General features: G+C 38.0%; 1 protein-coding gene across 11 annotated transcripts in view; it reads left to right on the top strand.

Annotated features, from left to right (window-relative positions):
• The window catches only part of EMSY (EMSY transcriptional repressor, BRCA2 interacting), a 95,448-nt gene extending 81,069 nt beyond the window's left edge, over window positions 1-14,379 (top strand). For 4 of the 11 annotated variants that reach the window (XM_040964377.1, XM_040964378.1, XM_040964379.1 and 1 more), the window contains 7 exons: window positions 402-566; window positions 2,188-2,343; window positions 3,316-3,357; window positions 4,732-4,883; window positions 6,721-7,284; window positions 8,224-8,724; window positions 12,366-14,379. In XM_040964377.1, the coding sequence (XP_040820311.1) occupies window positions 402-566; window positions 2,188-2,343; window positions 3,316-3,357; window positions 4,732-4,883; window positions 6,721-7,284; window positions 8,224-8,724; window positions 12,366-12,560 (1,775 nt within the window). In that variant the 3' untranslated portion in view covers window positions 12,561-14,379. Of the gene's footprint in view, window positions 1-401; window positions 567-2,187; window positions 2,344-3,315; window positions 3,362-4,731; window positions 4,884-6,720; window positions 7,285-8,223; window positions 8,725-12,365 lie in introns of all 11 variants that reach the window. The other 7 variants (XM_040964382.1, XM_040964385.1, XM_040964383.1 and 4 more) reach the window with 4 other exon arrangements.
• The last annotated feature ends 959 nt before the right edge of the window (window positions 14,380-15,338 follow it).

Raw genomic sequence — 15,338 nt, forward strand, 5'->3', positions numbered from 1 at the left:
TCTTATTAGACACAAAGCACTCACTTACACCAGTGCACACCTATTTATATAACAATTGTCCCATTGAATTGTAATTTGTCTTTTAACATGTTTGTCTCCCCAACTAGACTGTGTACTTCTTGAACATCCTGTGGTTTTTCTGTGAGCACCTTTTCATTTTTAATGACAAGTGTAAATTCTAATACATAGGTGTCCCGTTTGTGGAAATAATGAATAGATTAATTGGATTCAGAAGTGAAAGACATTAAAGCCCTTTGGGGGCTTACAGTATTCTTGGGGAGATAATTCAAGAAGTTTACAATAAATACATAAATAAAACAGAAAAAAAAAAGACAAATTGTTTTTCTTTAAAGAGAAACTTTGTTTATAGGGTTTGTTTTTTCTTAACTAATATAAAACAGATTCCCAGCCTGTAGTTCATGTAATTGCTTCCCGGCGTCAGGATTGGTCAGAACATGAGATTGCAATGGAGACTAGCCCCACCATAATTTATCAGGATGTATCCAGTGAATCACAATCAGCTACTTCAACAATCAAAGCTCTGTTAGAACTCCAACAGACAACAGGTATGAATTCACATGCTCAATGGAATGAAGCATGTTTTCTCTAGAGATGGGTTGTGCTAAAATACTACCACTGTTGTATATTTTTGCTATTATTTGAGCACATTTCCCCCCTCTGGACTTGTTTATAATCATCGGTGCAGTTTGTTTGCTTGTAAGATCAATGTCCCTGAGTACTGAAACACTGACAGACTATATAGTCAGTAGAAGAAAGAAAAAATATGGTAGTGTTGGTCTATCTCTGTCTCCTGATTAAGATGGATAGTTCTGTTGCCTCTTACCGCCAGAAAGGCTGTAGTCTGTTACTTCTAAGCGCAGTGTTTCCCGTGTGCATCCAAGACTAAACCGGAGGCAGATTCAAGGACCCCTGCCATCCACTTTGATATCAGTAAAGTAGTTTTGTGGTCATAAAGATGTAAGGCCCTTGCTAGCATTCTCATTTTTATTTTCAGTTTTAATTCTTTGTGTAGACTACCCACTTCAGCTTCTACACAAAGCTTTTCTCATTTACTATAAGCATATCATTATTTCTAGTTATTAAATATCTTCGATAAACTCTAGAGCAAGCCTATGTAAATTATAGAGATTGTTCTATTATTTTAGGTTAAGGATTGTCAGAGTGTTTAATGAACCCTGGTGATGATCTCTTCCAACCCTTTCATTGTATGAATAAGCAAACTGAGAGCTAGAAAGTTTATCCAGAGTGAGACTCCATACCTTTTGATTCCTAGTTCAATGTCCTTTCTACTGATGGGGTGACTTTTATATTTATCTTGTTTTGTTTTGCTTTCTTTGTTTAAATGATTGCTGTAATTTTGTCCCATTATCTATTTGGTGAGAAAGATCATTCAGTGGGTTTAGTTAATAGTTCACTGCATATTGTGGCGTCCATCTATACTTCCAAATAATTAATGTCATTTTAATAAAAGTCTTTGGAGTCCTGCGCTCCATGTGGTTGACAAACACTGTCATTTTCATTAATGCCTCAGAGAGGTGAAAACTTGAACTAAATAGATTTTATAGGAAAAGTGATAATAAAATAGAAAGGGAATTTATTCATGGATACCATTCTTGATTCCAGACATTCTGTCATACATTTTTGCAGAGAAAAAAGGAACAGACTTTTCTTCACAGAAAAAAACATTTTTTTATTTTTTAAGGCCTTGAAGACATTGTAATATTTCTTTGGAAATGATCTTCAATTTTTGATAGGTGAAGTTAAACCAGTCACTCTGTTGTGCTATTCTGGGTAGTTGGCCCTTACAAATCGTAGTGTATACTGCTTATTCCCCTTTTGTTTTAGGCTGGTGAGCTAAAGATTATCAGGAACTACCGTAGAAGGGTAAAGGAAGTACCCAGTTGTTTGGCCTAGAGATAGCAGGCAAAAGGGAAGATTTTAGTGTGATTGCCTATGAGTCCTTCTTGCTAGTTGGCTGGGAATGGCTGTGCAGGTTGTTTATGACAGCCATGCATGGTGGCGTGCTTTTTCCTTTACAACTCATTGCCTCCTTAGTCATGTCCAATGTGACACCACAGAGGTCTGGTTCATTATTCCCATGGACAACTCTAGTTTAGATACTTGTTTGTAATAAACGTTAATGTTTTCTTTAACTTTTTTATTCAGTAAAGGAAAAATTGGAATCTAAACCAAGACAACCTACTATTGACTTGAGTCAAATGGCAGTGCCTATTCAGATGACCCAGGAAAAGAGACATTCTCCTGAGAGCCCATCAATTGCTGTGGTGGAGTCAGAATTAGTTGCTGAATACATCACTACCGGTAGGTATCCTAAAATGTGGTGTTTAGGTGGGAAAGATACCCCTGTGGATTTCATGGGATAATTGTGTTTTTATGTTTGTTTTCAGAGAAAATTCCTATAATTTTTTGAATTTACCTTTTTTTTTAATATCATAGAGAAAAAAATCAATAAAATGTTTTAAAGTTGGCAGGTAAATAATGTCTGTGAATATAAGGTGATAGTAAAAATGCCTTTTATCTACAAATAAGTGTTTATGAAGATACTAAGGAGATATGGTTGAAAGTAGATTATGTATTTGCTTAAAATGTGATCTGACAGCAAAGTGTTAGTGAGATTTTTGGATGGCATATGTGGAGAAGTAAAATAAGATAAACAGATTATTTCACTCATTCTGGTGAAACCACTTCTGGAATGCTGCTTGCTGTTTTGGACAACTTCAGTACCATGAGGTTTAGAATGATTCAAAGAGCAGTGATTGTATCATTAAGGAGTTAGGAGAAATGACTTAGGAAGTTCCATGTAGAGAACTCCTGCCTTTAGTTTTATCAAGCAGTGATTAAAAGAGAGTGTAAAAATGGTTTATATTTGAAGGCTATTAATATCATAAAGGAAAAGGAATTATTTTGCATCATTTTATGAGATACTATTAAGACTTGAGAAACTAGTAAGAGTAAACACACGCAACAAAAAAACTTCAGGTGATGATTTTAGATTACAAACGAGGATAAATTAATGTTCAAACAATCTAAAAAAATGACAATTTGGAAAAAAAAAAAAAGACTTGAGAAACTAAAATTACCCAGAGTGGAGGGAAATGGTTTAAGATTATGGAAAACAACAAAGAATCTTTCTCTAGAGATACTTAGCTAACAACTAATTCAAGCAGAGGTCAATTTATTGGGGAAACACTTTTTTAACTCTTTGAAGCTAGACTATAGCATGGTAATTAGATGAAACGACCTGTGATTTCTTCCCTTACTTATCCTTTTCAGAACGCACTGATGAGGGGACAGAGGTTGCTTTTCCCCTTCTAGGTAAGTGGTGTGCATCCATTTGTAGTGTCATTGAAGGTAAAGGATGATTGTTTGGGGGAGCCACTTTAAATGGATGCGCTCTACTCTGATCTGGTAGAGGAAAGGTAAGCTCCACTTAGGTAAAGGAAAGAGATACTTAGAAATGAACTAGTGGATGCTGGGGGAAAAGGAGCGATTTAAAATAGTCAATGTCTGGTTTATGGTATTGCTATGACAAGTTAAGGTCACATCAGCTCTTCTCCATATGTACGCTATGACCTTCATGCTGTCCACCCATCATGCCTGCAGACTTATTGTATCATTTTGTAGTCAGCTGCTTTATATCATTTTGCAGTGGGTATTAGTTTCTCTAACTTTCTGGAACTCTGGAGAATTATTACAAAAAAATCCATAATATGTTGAGGGAGAATGATTACTGAATAATCTGAATTGATCTTCTATTAAGTCTTTTTTGTTTCTTAATACAACTGCCTAATGTAATGATAATTATGATGCTTAGTTTGGGTAGCAGAAATGTTCCATATAATATGATAAATTTTCCAAAATGTATTTAATTTTAAGTGTATTTCATTTCTGATTATGTTTCTACTTTTAGAATGTCATTAATTTGCATTCTTTGTTTTAATATTACTATAATTAGTTTTTTCCCACTTAGTCGTATTATAAATAATTTCTATAGATGTTTTAATATAAAACCCTGACTCTTATTTTTCCCAGTTTGGTTGAACATTTTATTAGCTGGTGTAGTTTAAAATGTACATATAAAGCATACCGAGACGTCTAATATGTTGCTATAGTGCATTTATAAGAGTACTGGTGATGCTCCCTGTAATCTTGTTTCCTATGAAGGCATCTGCAGAACATCAGTAAAAATATGATGCTTGTGAATTTTCTTTGTGTTGTGTAACCTGACTGAGCTGTAAGGCTGTGACGCAGAGCTAGTGACTGCTTCTAATGTCTGTGTTGCTACTGGTATAGGGATCAATAGCTTAAATAATTTGTGTTTTACTTTATTCAAAGATATTAGTCTGTAATTTCAGGATTACTTTGTTACCCTAATACAAGGTAAACGTCATCTGAGAAAGTGCAGAAGTGGTGGAGGATGTAACTTGAAGGGCTTTGTTTCCTCCCTTATAACAACAGTTTTCACAGTGTTTGGGCACTGCTTCTCATCCCATGTTTAGGAAAGCGCTATTATTCCCTATTTGCCAGTGAGATCACGGCCTTAGAGAAGAAGTGGGCAGACTTTGTTCTCTGTCCTTTTGCTCATGATACTACATTTTATGATACAAGCTCACATTTATTTAAAGTGACTGCTGGTTATAGAATTTGTAGCAACTTCCAGAGAAATATTATCACCTGTTCTGTTTTCAGTCAGCCATCGCTCCCAGCCCCAACAGCCCTCTCAGCCCCAGCGGACGCTGCTCCAGCACGTGGCTCAGTCCCAGACGGCAACCCAGACATCAGTGGTGGTCAAGTCCATCCCAGCAGCTTCTCCTGGCACCATCACCCACATTATGCAGCAGGTATGTTTCTTCTTTTTTTTTTTTCTTCCTGTTTTCTGCAGTAGCCTCAGTTCTGAAATAAGGTTCAGTTTCATTTATTATAAGAGGAGAAATAAATGAACTGTTGAATCTTTAAATCTTTTATATTTGAAAAGTAGAGGAAGTGAAATGAGGTTCTTAACACTAGAAAATTAAGAAACTGTATTATTTAATCTTTTGTGAATTTTTCACATTTCAAGAGGATTGTTAAGATGAATATAATGACATCAGAATTGGTCACCATTTCTGTGTATTTTGTTGTTCTGGAAGGATTTGTCACCAAGGTAAATAGATGTTCAAAGGAAATAGCATTTGAATTGCTTAGCTATTTGCTACTAGGTTTTTGGTTTTGTTTTGGTTTTTTTTTTTTTTTTGCTGCTTTTATAATGAAACTTCAATGAAATATTATGAATAAATAGAAAAATAAATGTTTGACTTCTGTAACTTCATGTGACCAATTAGGAAGGAAGGAGAATGAACGAATACTGAACAGAAAGTATCTGATGTCAAGGGAAATGAGGGAAAAGAATATGTTAATAATTTGATTTTGTGTCAGGTACTGTGCTTTGAGCTTTAAGTCCATTAATTTGTTTGATTCTCACCCTGATCCTGCAGGGTGGGTGTATTATTCCCATTTTGCAAATGAGGAAACTCATGCTTACGAAGTTAAGTAACTTGTCCCAGGTGACAGAGCAGGAGCCAAGCCCAGAGAGAACTGCCTCTGTTATATAGTTATATTCTGGATTAAAAATTTAAGCATGACTTAATCTTTACTAGTCACATCAATGACCATCACTTAACTGATAGTGTTTGGTCCTAATTGTATACACACTGTGAACTGCTATGAAAAAAAAGTTGATTTAAAAACCTTTATGTGTAAAATAAGCATATAGGGGAAGGTTCCAACTAAATCTCAGAAATTGAAAGTTTGGAGTAGAGGCAGTGGGAAAGATGGGGATAGGGCAGATCTTACTGTGTCACTGAGGGAAATCAGCTAATCAAATGGTATGTTGGATGATGGGTCTCAGCCTAGAGTCTGGCCCTCACCTGGCAAATCCTAACTTTGATCTTTTTCATAACAACTCAGAGGTCAGACTGGCCTTCAACTGCCTGTTAATGCCTCCTCCCACCACTATTACAACTGACTCCGGCCAATCTGACACCCTTTCCGTGCACAGGAGTGCTCTTGTAACCTCCCCACTCTCCTTCCCTAGAAAGCTGGAGTAGGGAAGGTGCTGAAATCTCATCAGCAGGGCGGAGTAGAGGGGAGCAATTGAGAGAGAGGTGGTTCCCACAGATATTGGTGAAGCCTGAGAAGCAAACTCCACCCTCCAGGGAGGCCCTTTGTGGGGTCTGGGATAGGCGTGTCTCATTGACAGCATCGCTGATGTTGCAGCCAGCACAGGACAGGCGTGCAGCCGCAAGGGGCTTCTCTGCCCTTCGGCTTTTCTCCACACACCTCACTCCTTGGTAGTGGCCTTCTTGCTTTAGACAGATTCGTGTGACTACTTCAGAGCTGGGTCAGCTACTTCCTGAACCAGGGAACCTTTCTCTTCTTTCTCTGCACTGGGATGTTTTTGCAGGGCCATGTCATTCCTCCAGTGTGCAGTCTGGGCCCTTAGACCAGTGTTTGAAGTAGTTACTAAGAGTTGACGTTACAAGTTTCTATTTAAAAGCTCCTTCCAGGTTTCTTGATCTTTTAGGTTCTTTTGAAAACTATTGAATGAGTCTCTGAAACAAGTCTTTTCCAATTTGAGGAAAATGTAGCAATATAGGTGTTTTTCTTATTTCATTCTTACTTTGTGCCTTTTTTACTTAGGCATTAAGCAGTCACACTGCTTTTACCAAACACAGCGAGGAACTTGGAACTGAGGAGGGCGAGGTTGAAGAGATGGACACTTTAGACCCTCAGACAGGTCTGTTTTACCGATCTGCCCTGACTCAGTCACAGTCAGCTAAACAGCAGAAACTTAGCCAGCCCCAGCTGGAACAGACTCAGCTGCAAGTGAAAACTCTGCAGTGCTTCCAGACTAAACAGAAGCAGACCATCCACCTGCAGGCAGACCAGCTCCAGCACAAACTCCCGCAAATGCCCCAGCTTTCCATCAGGCATCAAAAACTCACCCCTCTCCAGCAAGAACAAGCACAGCCCAAGCCAGATGTACAGCACACACAGCTTTCCATGGTGGCCAAAGACAGGCAGCTTCCTACCTTAATGGCACAGCCCCCGCAAACTGTAGTACAGGTGCTTGCAGTGAAAACCACGCAGCAGCTTCCTAAACTGCAGCAGGCTCCGAACCAACCAAAAATCTACGTGCAACCCCAAACCCCCCAGAGCCAAATGTCGCTCCCAGCCTCGTCAGAGAAACAGCCGGCAAGCCAGGTAATGGAATATTGATAGCATGCAAAGTTAAACTTCTCTGTTCACAGAAAAAAAAAAAGTGAGACCATCATGACCCTATTATGGTGGCAGTGCTTTCTCCTGGCAAGAAAAAACCCAAAAGCCTCAGTATGCTGGAGTTACTTTGCCCCGTCAGAAGGCTGACGTTAGGGGAGAGATGTACACATTAATATAGTGCTCAGAACTCAATTTACCAGACAGTTTTTAATGAAATCACCTAAGCATTGACTGGTAGTGCATAGAAGCGATATCCCTGAGTTATTTTTTTATTTATTTTGATGGCTGTAAAATTCTTTATTTCTGTGGTAATGAGGCTAATGAATTGCAGTAAAGGAATTTTAAATGATGTAGTTTACATCATCACCATCTATTTAATACATTTATCTTCTAAATTTATGTTCTAGATTGAGAAATTATGTAGATAATTGGAAGAAAATCGTATCAGCAAAAATCAGTGACTCAAGTGACATGTATATATGTGTATACTAAAAATGCATATTTAGAGAGAATGTATAAACGTATTTTGCAGCAAAAGTTTTTTTAAAGCTACTTTTTATTTTTAAAAATTGAAGATAATATGAAGTAATTTGAACCAGGTTAAAGGTATACTGTTTAGAGATGTAAATCCCAAAGGAAAGCTAGGCTGCTGTGACTTTTTTTCCTTTGTTGCTATAAATTTTGGCTGGCTGAACAAAGGTTCTTTCAACCCCTTCTCTTTCCCTAGGTTCCTTAAAAGTAACCAGGTCCTTCCCGTCCAGCCCTCTTACTAAAACACTGAGCTTCAAAGTCTTCCTAGTCTGCTGCCCTAGTATACTGCACGAATGTTTCTTTTGCCATGCTGTCTGGGGTGTTTGATTAGTTTTTTTTTTTTTTTTCCAAAGAGATGTAGCTGTAACACACACAACCCCAATTTATTTTCAGGTGGAGCAGCCAATTATAACCCAAGGATCCTCTGTTACAAAGATAACTTTTGAGGGGCGCCAGCCTCCCACAGTTACAAAGATAGCTGGTGGCAGTTCTGTGCCTAAGCTGACATCACCAGTTACAAGCATATCTCCCATTCAGGCCTCTGAGAAGACAGCAGTGTCAGACATTTTGAAAATGTCTTTGATGGAAGCTCAGATTGATACAAATGTAGAGCATATGGTAGTGGATCCCCCAAAGAAAGTTCTTGCCACTGGCATGCTCACTGGTGAAGCAGGATCATTACCCTCCACCCACATGGTGGTGGCAGGGGTGGCGAATTCCACTCCCCAGCAACAGAAATGTAGAGAGTCCTGTTCAAGTCCATCTGCTGTTGGCCCTTCCCTAACGACAAGGAAAAGCGATGCACCAGGAGTGCCTCCGGCAGGCCAGTTCATGCGTATTCAGAATGTAGGCCAAAAGAAAGCTGAAGAGAGTCCAGCAGAAATTATCATCCAGGTAAGAATTGAAAGGAAAATGAGAAATCATGGGCATCTTGGGGGTTGTGGGTTTGATGTATTTGGAAATGTCATAGGCAGTTAAGCCAAGATGACAAGGAGACAGAGATTTTCTTTGAGACAGCGTATAAAAATTTGACTTAATACTTATTACAAACAAGCGGACTTACTCATTTTCTGGAGGAGACTCAGAAAATGGGTGGATATTGTCACAAAGCACACTGTTGAGGCAATCAAGCCCATGTATCGGCTTGATTTTCTATGACACAAGCCACGGCTACCAATGTGCTGACTCAGCAGGTTAGCCCAGGGAAGGTTAGCCATTGCCTGGGTTCAGAATTTGGGCGTCTTAATCTTTGCTTAAAGACTTGGAATATAACTAGATTGCACAGGGACTCTTCTTGGAGAAACAGTTCTGTTCTTGATCCAAATTTGTGGCTCTTAGGTCTTTCAAACCTCAGTTAATCGGAATGTCTGGAGGAACATGTTCTGTGGGGCTATTTCTAAGTAATTAATTATGCAATTTGGGATTAACCATAAACTTTGCTTTTTGTTTCAATTGCTGTTTTTAAAAGTCTTGGTAAGTACAGGCTAGTTTAACATCATAGAAATACTCATTGATAGTAGATCTGCCTATGCTGCACATTCCCTTCATGTTGCAAGTCATCTGTCATCATGCATGTCAGACAAGGTTAAGAATTACTGAATCAGGCCAGCCCTTGGGAGTTGTGTTTCTGTTTGTGTCTCTCTTTCTCTCTCCCTGCCTTTCCTTCCTGCTTCCCACCATGGTATTTTGTTGTTTTCTTGACATTTTATTTATTTATTTATTTATTTTAGCTAAACTGATGCTTGCTTTGAAAGGTATCAGGGCAGCATATTTCAGTTAGCTGAGAATCTGGAATTATTGAAATGTGGAGAGTCTAGGATTTACCATAAATTCACTAACTTCTGGCTTGAAAATTCTCATAGTAAACCAATGTTAAGCCAACTAAGGTAGAATTAATTATAGAGAAGTATGGAAAAGCAATTAGAAGTAGCCATTGGATTACTCCAGTGATTTGTTTCCTTCTGCAAAATTAAATATTAGTGAATTAAATAATTCTGGACAAATAAATATGGAAAAGGAACAGTTTTCTGGCTATACCACCAACTGTGTGACTTTGGGCAAGGCTATTTAACCTCACTCTGCCTTAGTTTCCTCATCAGTAATGGGAATAAGAAATGCTTACTTTACAGGACTGAGGTGATATGAAATCATATGAAATTAAGCACTTGGCACGGTACCTGACTCATAGGAATTGTCTCATAGAGGACACATTTTACTAAAATTTACTGTGGCTGCTAGGATTTAAATTGGAATACTCAGTAAATTAGAAATTCTGGATGCCTTATTTGGAGATAATTTTTCTGTATTTTATGAACACGAATGAAAAGGTAATTTGTTTTGCATTGAGGGCAATAGCTAATAAATTATCCACAGAACTCTCAGGTAATTTGCTGCATGTGCTAGATCTGCTATGTCAGAGGAAGGACAGCAGAATGATTAAGAACTAAGCTTTTGGATATATGTGTTCCCAGGTTTTGAGTTCCACATACAAACATTCTAACAGCACTATGGCTTTGGGCAACTGAATCTACCTCTGTACTTGTTTCTTTGCCTATAAAGTGGAAATGATAACACTTATCTCACGAGATAGTTTTGAAAATGAAATAAGAAAATGTATTTAAGAACCTGGTCAAGTGTCTGATGTAGAACAGTTCTAAATAAAGTTGACTCTCATTATTATACTCACCATGAATCTACTTTTAGAACATTTTTAGATCTTATTTGTGTTTAACTTCCATCTGAAGTACTGATTACTTCAGTAAAAATACCTGTGGGAATGAGTGGAGGAAGACTGAATTGCTGGGATTCCTTGAAGAATACTCAGTGTGTTTATTATTAAGTACTTTGAACAAAAATCATTGTTTTTAGTAAACAAACTGTCTATTTCATTCATCATTCATTCATTTACTCATTCATTCCATGTGTATCATTCAACTACCATGTTCCAGGCATCATACTAAGTGCTGAGTGTGGGGAATAAGCAAGATAGGTCTATTCTTCTATCCTGAGGAGGTCTGTATATGTAGAATTTATATGTTCTTGGAACTGCAAAAGTCTTTAGAACCCATGTCTTTTACTACTTGATGTTATATAAGGTTAATCTGAAGCTAAAAGAAGTGGAATGACTTATTTAAAAAGCTCACAGCGAGTCAGAGCCAGAGCTGAATGGAAGTTCAGGTCTTTTGACCCCATCTAGTACTTTTTCATAATATTAATTTATGTCAAAGTTGGAGAGAAACAGACAAAATCCACCACTCTAAAATTAATTCCTGGACATCTTATGTTTTTCTTGACAGTGGTATAATTAAATTTTCATCTCCTTAGTAAAAGATTATTTTGGTCAGTTGTATTTACACAGAATAAAATATTGACATTCAACTTTGTTCTGGGATTTTTAACTATTATTCATGCTATCAACTGTTCATTGAGCGTCACAACCCCTCTTGGGTACTATGGGCATCTGCAAGTGAATAAGGTAGTCAAAATGTATGCTCACAGTACCTTCCTGCAGTTGACACTTAAAGGGTGAGAAACAGTTTAGCAAGCAGATGACAAATGCAATTTTAAAAAGAAAAGGGTGTAATAGATGTGGGGGTAAGGCCCACCTACTACTTTCAGTTATGGTAGGAAGCTTCTGTAAGCCTTTATGCTGAGTTGTGGATGACAGGGCAGAGCCAGCCTTGCAAAGATTTGTAGGAAAATTATTTCAGGAAGAGGCATCATCTAGTACAAATGCCTTAACACATTTGTGGAACCATTATAAAGAGCCTGATTGTGGAACCATTATAAAGAGCCTGTTTGGATAGCAAGTACATACGAAACAGCTGTAGTGTGTTTAAGTAGGGACATGACATGAACTAATACACCTTTTACAAAGGTGTCTGAGGATGAGGAAGAAGAATTTGATGAAACAGTTTTCCCTGATACCGCTTTGTCTGAGGCCCACAGGAGGTGCTTGTCTGCTGGTGTTCTTAAGGCTTCAGTGGCACATTTTAGCCTCTGCTATATGTGAATGCTTCCACCACTCTGATTTTTCATTATGGATCACTACTCTGTGCCCAAACAAACAACTTCTCCTTTGACCACCAGAGAGGTTTGAAACATATTGGTGTGCTGGCACATTAATTACTCAGTTAAGAGAGAAAATTTGAGCAAAATTGACATTTAAACTTGCTGGGCAATCAAATAAAAGTACTATTACAGGTCTGCCTCCTGAGTTGAGTAGCAGACGACAGCATCGTCTGTTGTAAGTCGCCAATAAAGGGGTAGTAGAAAAGTCACTTTTAGTTGCAAAGACTTGGGTTTAACCCTAACCTTGGTTAAGGTTCCTCATTTGTAAATCGGGAGCAGTAGTTTTGTAATAGTTGTCATGGGTTGTAAGTGGCATATCATATATGGAAGCACTTGGAATAGTGCCTGACATATAGTGGTCCAATAAAAATCAGTTTTCTTTTTCCCTTCTTTAGTGTTATTGGGGAGGTCCTTGTGTTTCCTATTGTTACCATAAAGGATCTCTCCTGTGTCTTCTCTTCCAGGCCATTCCCCAGTATGCTATTCCTTGTCACTCCAGCTCCAATGTGGTTGTGGAGCCCAGCGGACTTCTTGAGCTAAACAACTTCACCAGTCAGCAACTGGATGACGAGGAGACAGCAATGGAGCAGGACATAGACAGTAGCACGGAGGATGGAACTGAGCCCAGCCCCTCTCAGAGTTCTGCTGAACGGTCCTAGTGTTGTGGCCACAGGAGTGTGCACTTTAAAACCTGCTTGGTTACCAAGTGTCCAGGGAATCTCTTGTATTTTGATGTCTAAAAAAGCACTTTGCCCATATACTTAGGCTGTGGACCCTGAAACAATAGTGTTTCGACAAGGTATTGCTGCAGGAGCAGCATTTTAAAACAAGACAAAATTCAGAGGGGAATGTACTTTTTTAAAAAAAAAATAAAATAAAATAGAAAAAGGAAAAAAAAAAAAGGAAGAAGATGCACATCTACAGTGACCTAAAACCCAATATTCTTTGTTGGACCACGGCTGACGGAAATGTTTTGTTTGGCAGTGGAAAGAGACTTTTCCTGTGAATGTTCCTCAGCTGGTTTCCACTGAACAGAATGCCATCAAAAAAAGGCAAATGTGAATAGTTTGAATTTTGAAATGATGTGTCAGGAGCAATTTTTTAAGAATCTTGTATGTTTTTTGCAAGTCCCTGGAAGCATTGAATTGGTTCAGATTTTACATTTGCTCAGCCTATAAATAGCTAGAGAAATACTGGCATTAAAGGATCCTGTTGGGTGGCGGCCACGAAATCCCTACCCAGTGGGAAGTGCTGTGTGGGTGACTTGTGCACTCTCCCTCAGTTGTGTGCTAATTTATTGTGTTGTCGGCCTTTGTGCTCCATGCAGCGCACTGGTCCTCTATTTATTTAAGTGTGAGCCTTTCAAAGCAGGCCATTGCCTTCTGGCAGAGTTCTTGTAAACCAGGATCATCTGCCCTTTCCACCTCCCGTCTTTCTCCGCCTTTAAGAAAACTTAGTAGAAAATGTTTCATTATGAAGCAGAGGAAAAGGAGCATTTTCTGTCTCAAAGGAAATGTTCAGTTATGTTTAAGGAGAACAGATTATTCATTCGTGTGATGCTTTCTTAACATTGAAATTGCACATTCATGTTGGACTGAGACGTTGCTAATAACTTTTACATACTTTGGTTTAAGCCCCTTTGAAATGTATAAAAAGTTCATTTACAGTTCTAAGTGTAATATTTTTCAGCATTCTACCTGTTTAGGGTCCAGTTTGTTTACGCAGTATGTTTTGGTCTTGTGAACGCCATCTGTCACCAGTAGAGTAAAGGGTAAAGGAGTGGGGAGGGTAAGAGTCAGTTTTGCAAGTTGTGGCAAAGGAAACTATACTTTCCATTTTTTTTAAAAAAAAAATGTAAATAGAGAAGTTTTTAACGGTTTTATATAGATTTCACTATAAATAAGCGTTTTAAGACTGACAAATGTTGAACTGTATATATGTGTATCAGCATAACTGCCCACTTTTTTGGTGCTGAAGTACTGTAAGTAATTCATCAACAGCCTCCTAATTTTGGCACCTGCATCTGGAAAAGAAAGCTGTGATACTATACTTAATAAATTCCCACTAGAGTGACACTGAAGATTTAAACATAAAGATTCATGAAATGCACCCATTATTGGTGGCCGTTAATATTTCTGCTGGGTGATAATGACTTGCCCATAGATGGAGCTGTTGGATATTATTTTACTGTACAAAATTCATGTTTAGAAAATTTGTGACTGTTTCTAGTTAGGTCACTTTTTTTTTTTTTAACTTCTCTTGGGTCATAGACTTCTTTGAAACTGATTTAACTATAAACTCTCTCACCAAAAAGATATACATGCCAATATACATGTTAGACTTTGCATACAATTTTACGGGTTCGTGAGCCCCAAGCCTATTCATGTATTCCAGGTTAAGCCCTCTGTTTATGGTCAATCCGTTACTTACGTATGTAAGTTTTTATAAAAAATAAAGTATCTTTTAAATATTCGTGAATCAGGAAATGAAAGCAAATTTGAATAAAATTGTGGTCTGCATTACTGACAGCATAACCTATACCCGTGTCCCTCTGAAAATTTAGTCTTAACATGCCTCAGCCACTGGAATGACATAGGAAACTGCTGTAGTCTTTGATTTCTGAGAAAAAGAAATGGTGTATTGACAAATTATCAAAGAAGTCATTTAAAATTTCTTTCTTTTTTTAGAAGACAGAGAGAAAGAGAGTTAGTACCCCCATCTGCTGATTTACCCCCTAGATGTCCACAACAAGGGCTTGACCGGGTCAAAGTCAAGACCTGAGAGTTCAGTGCGTGCCTCCTGTGTGAGGGGCAGAGGCCCGACCATGTAAGCCATCCCCTGCCGCCTCCCAGTGTACATTAGTAGGGAGCTGGAATCTGGAACAGAGGCAGCACTCATACCTGGCCAAATGCTCAGTGTTTTTAAGGGGCTAATTTCAAATGCAAGCTTCCTTTCTTATTCAACAAATATTAGTTAAGCATCCTCCATTTCCCAGTTGCTATTTTAAGCACTGGGGACACCATAGTGAACAAATGGAAGATTCCTTTTATGGAATTTATAAACAGGACTTCCTGCTGATAAGATGGATTTAAAGGATGAAGGAAGGAAGAAAACAAGAATGGTTATTAGGTTTCTCGACTATGGGGACAAATGGTGATGTGGATCTCCAAACAAAAAGTCTTAGCATTATAGTTATTATTAGTGTTTTTAATGTTTAAGTTCACTAATTAAAAATCATCTTGAGTAATCACTGTGAGGGATTTTCAGAGGTGACAGTGCAAATGATACATGGTTATTGTTAGTCATGACCACTGTTAGGCTGTAATAAGAAAAATTCATTTGCTTTATGGTAAATGTTAATAAGTGATATTGCAGATGCAATTTATGGCAAATTTCAAGAACTTAAAAATTTCAACAACTTTGTTGATAAATATACA

The sequence above is a fragment of the Ochotona curzoniae genome, unplaced genomic scaffold (assembly GCF_017591425.1).
Source record: "Ochotona curzoniae isolate NIBS_2020 unplaced genomic scaffold, NIBS_Ocur_1.0 scaffold_3223, whole genome shotgun sequence".
Classification (NCBI taxonomy): domain Eukaryota; kingdom Metazoa; phylum Chordata; class Mammalia; order Lagomorpha; family Ochotonidae; genus Ochotona; species Ochotona curzoniae.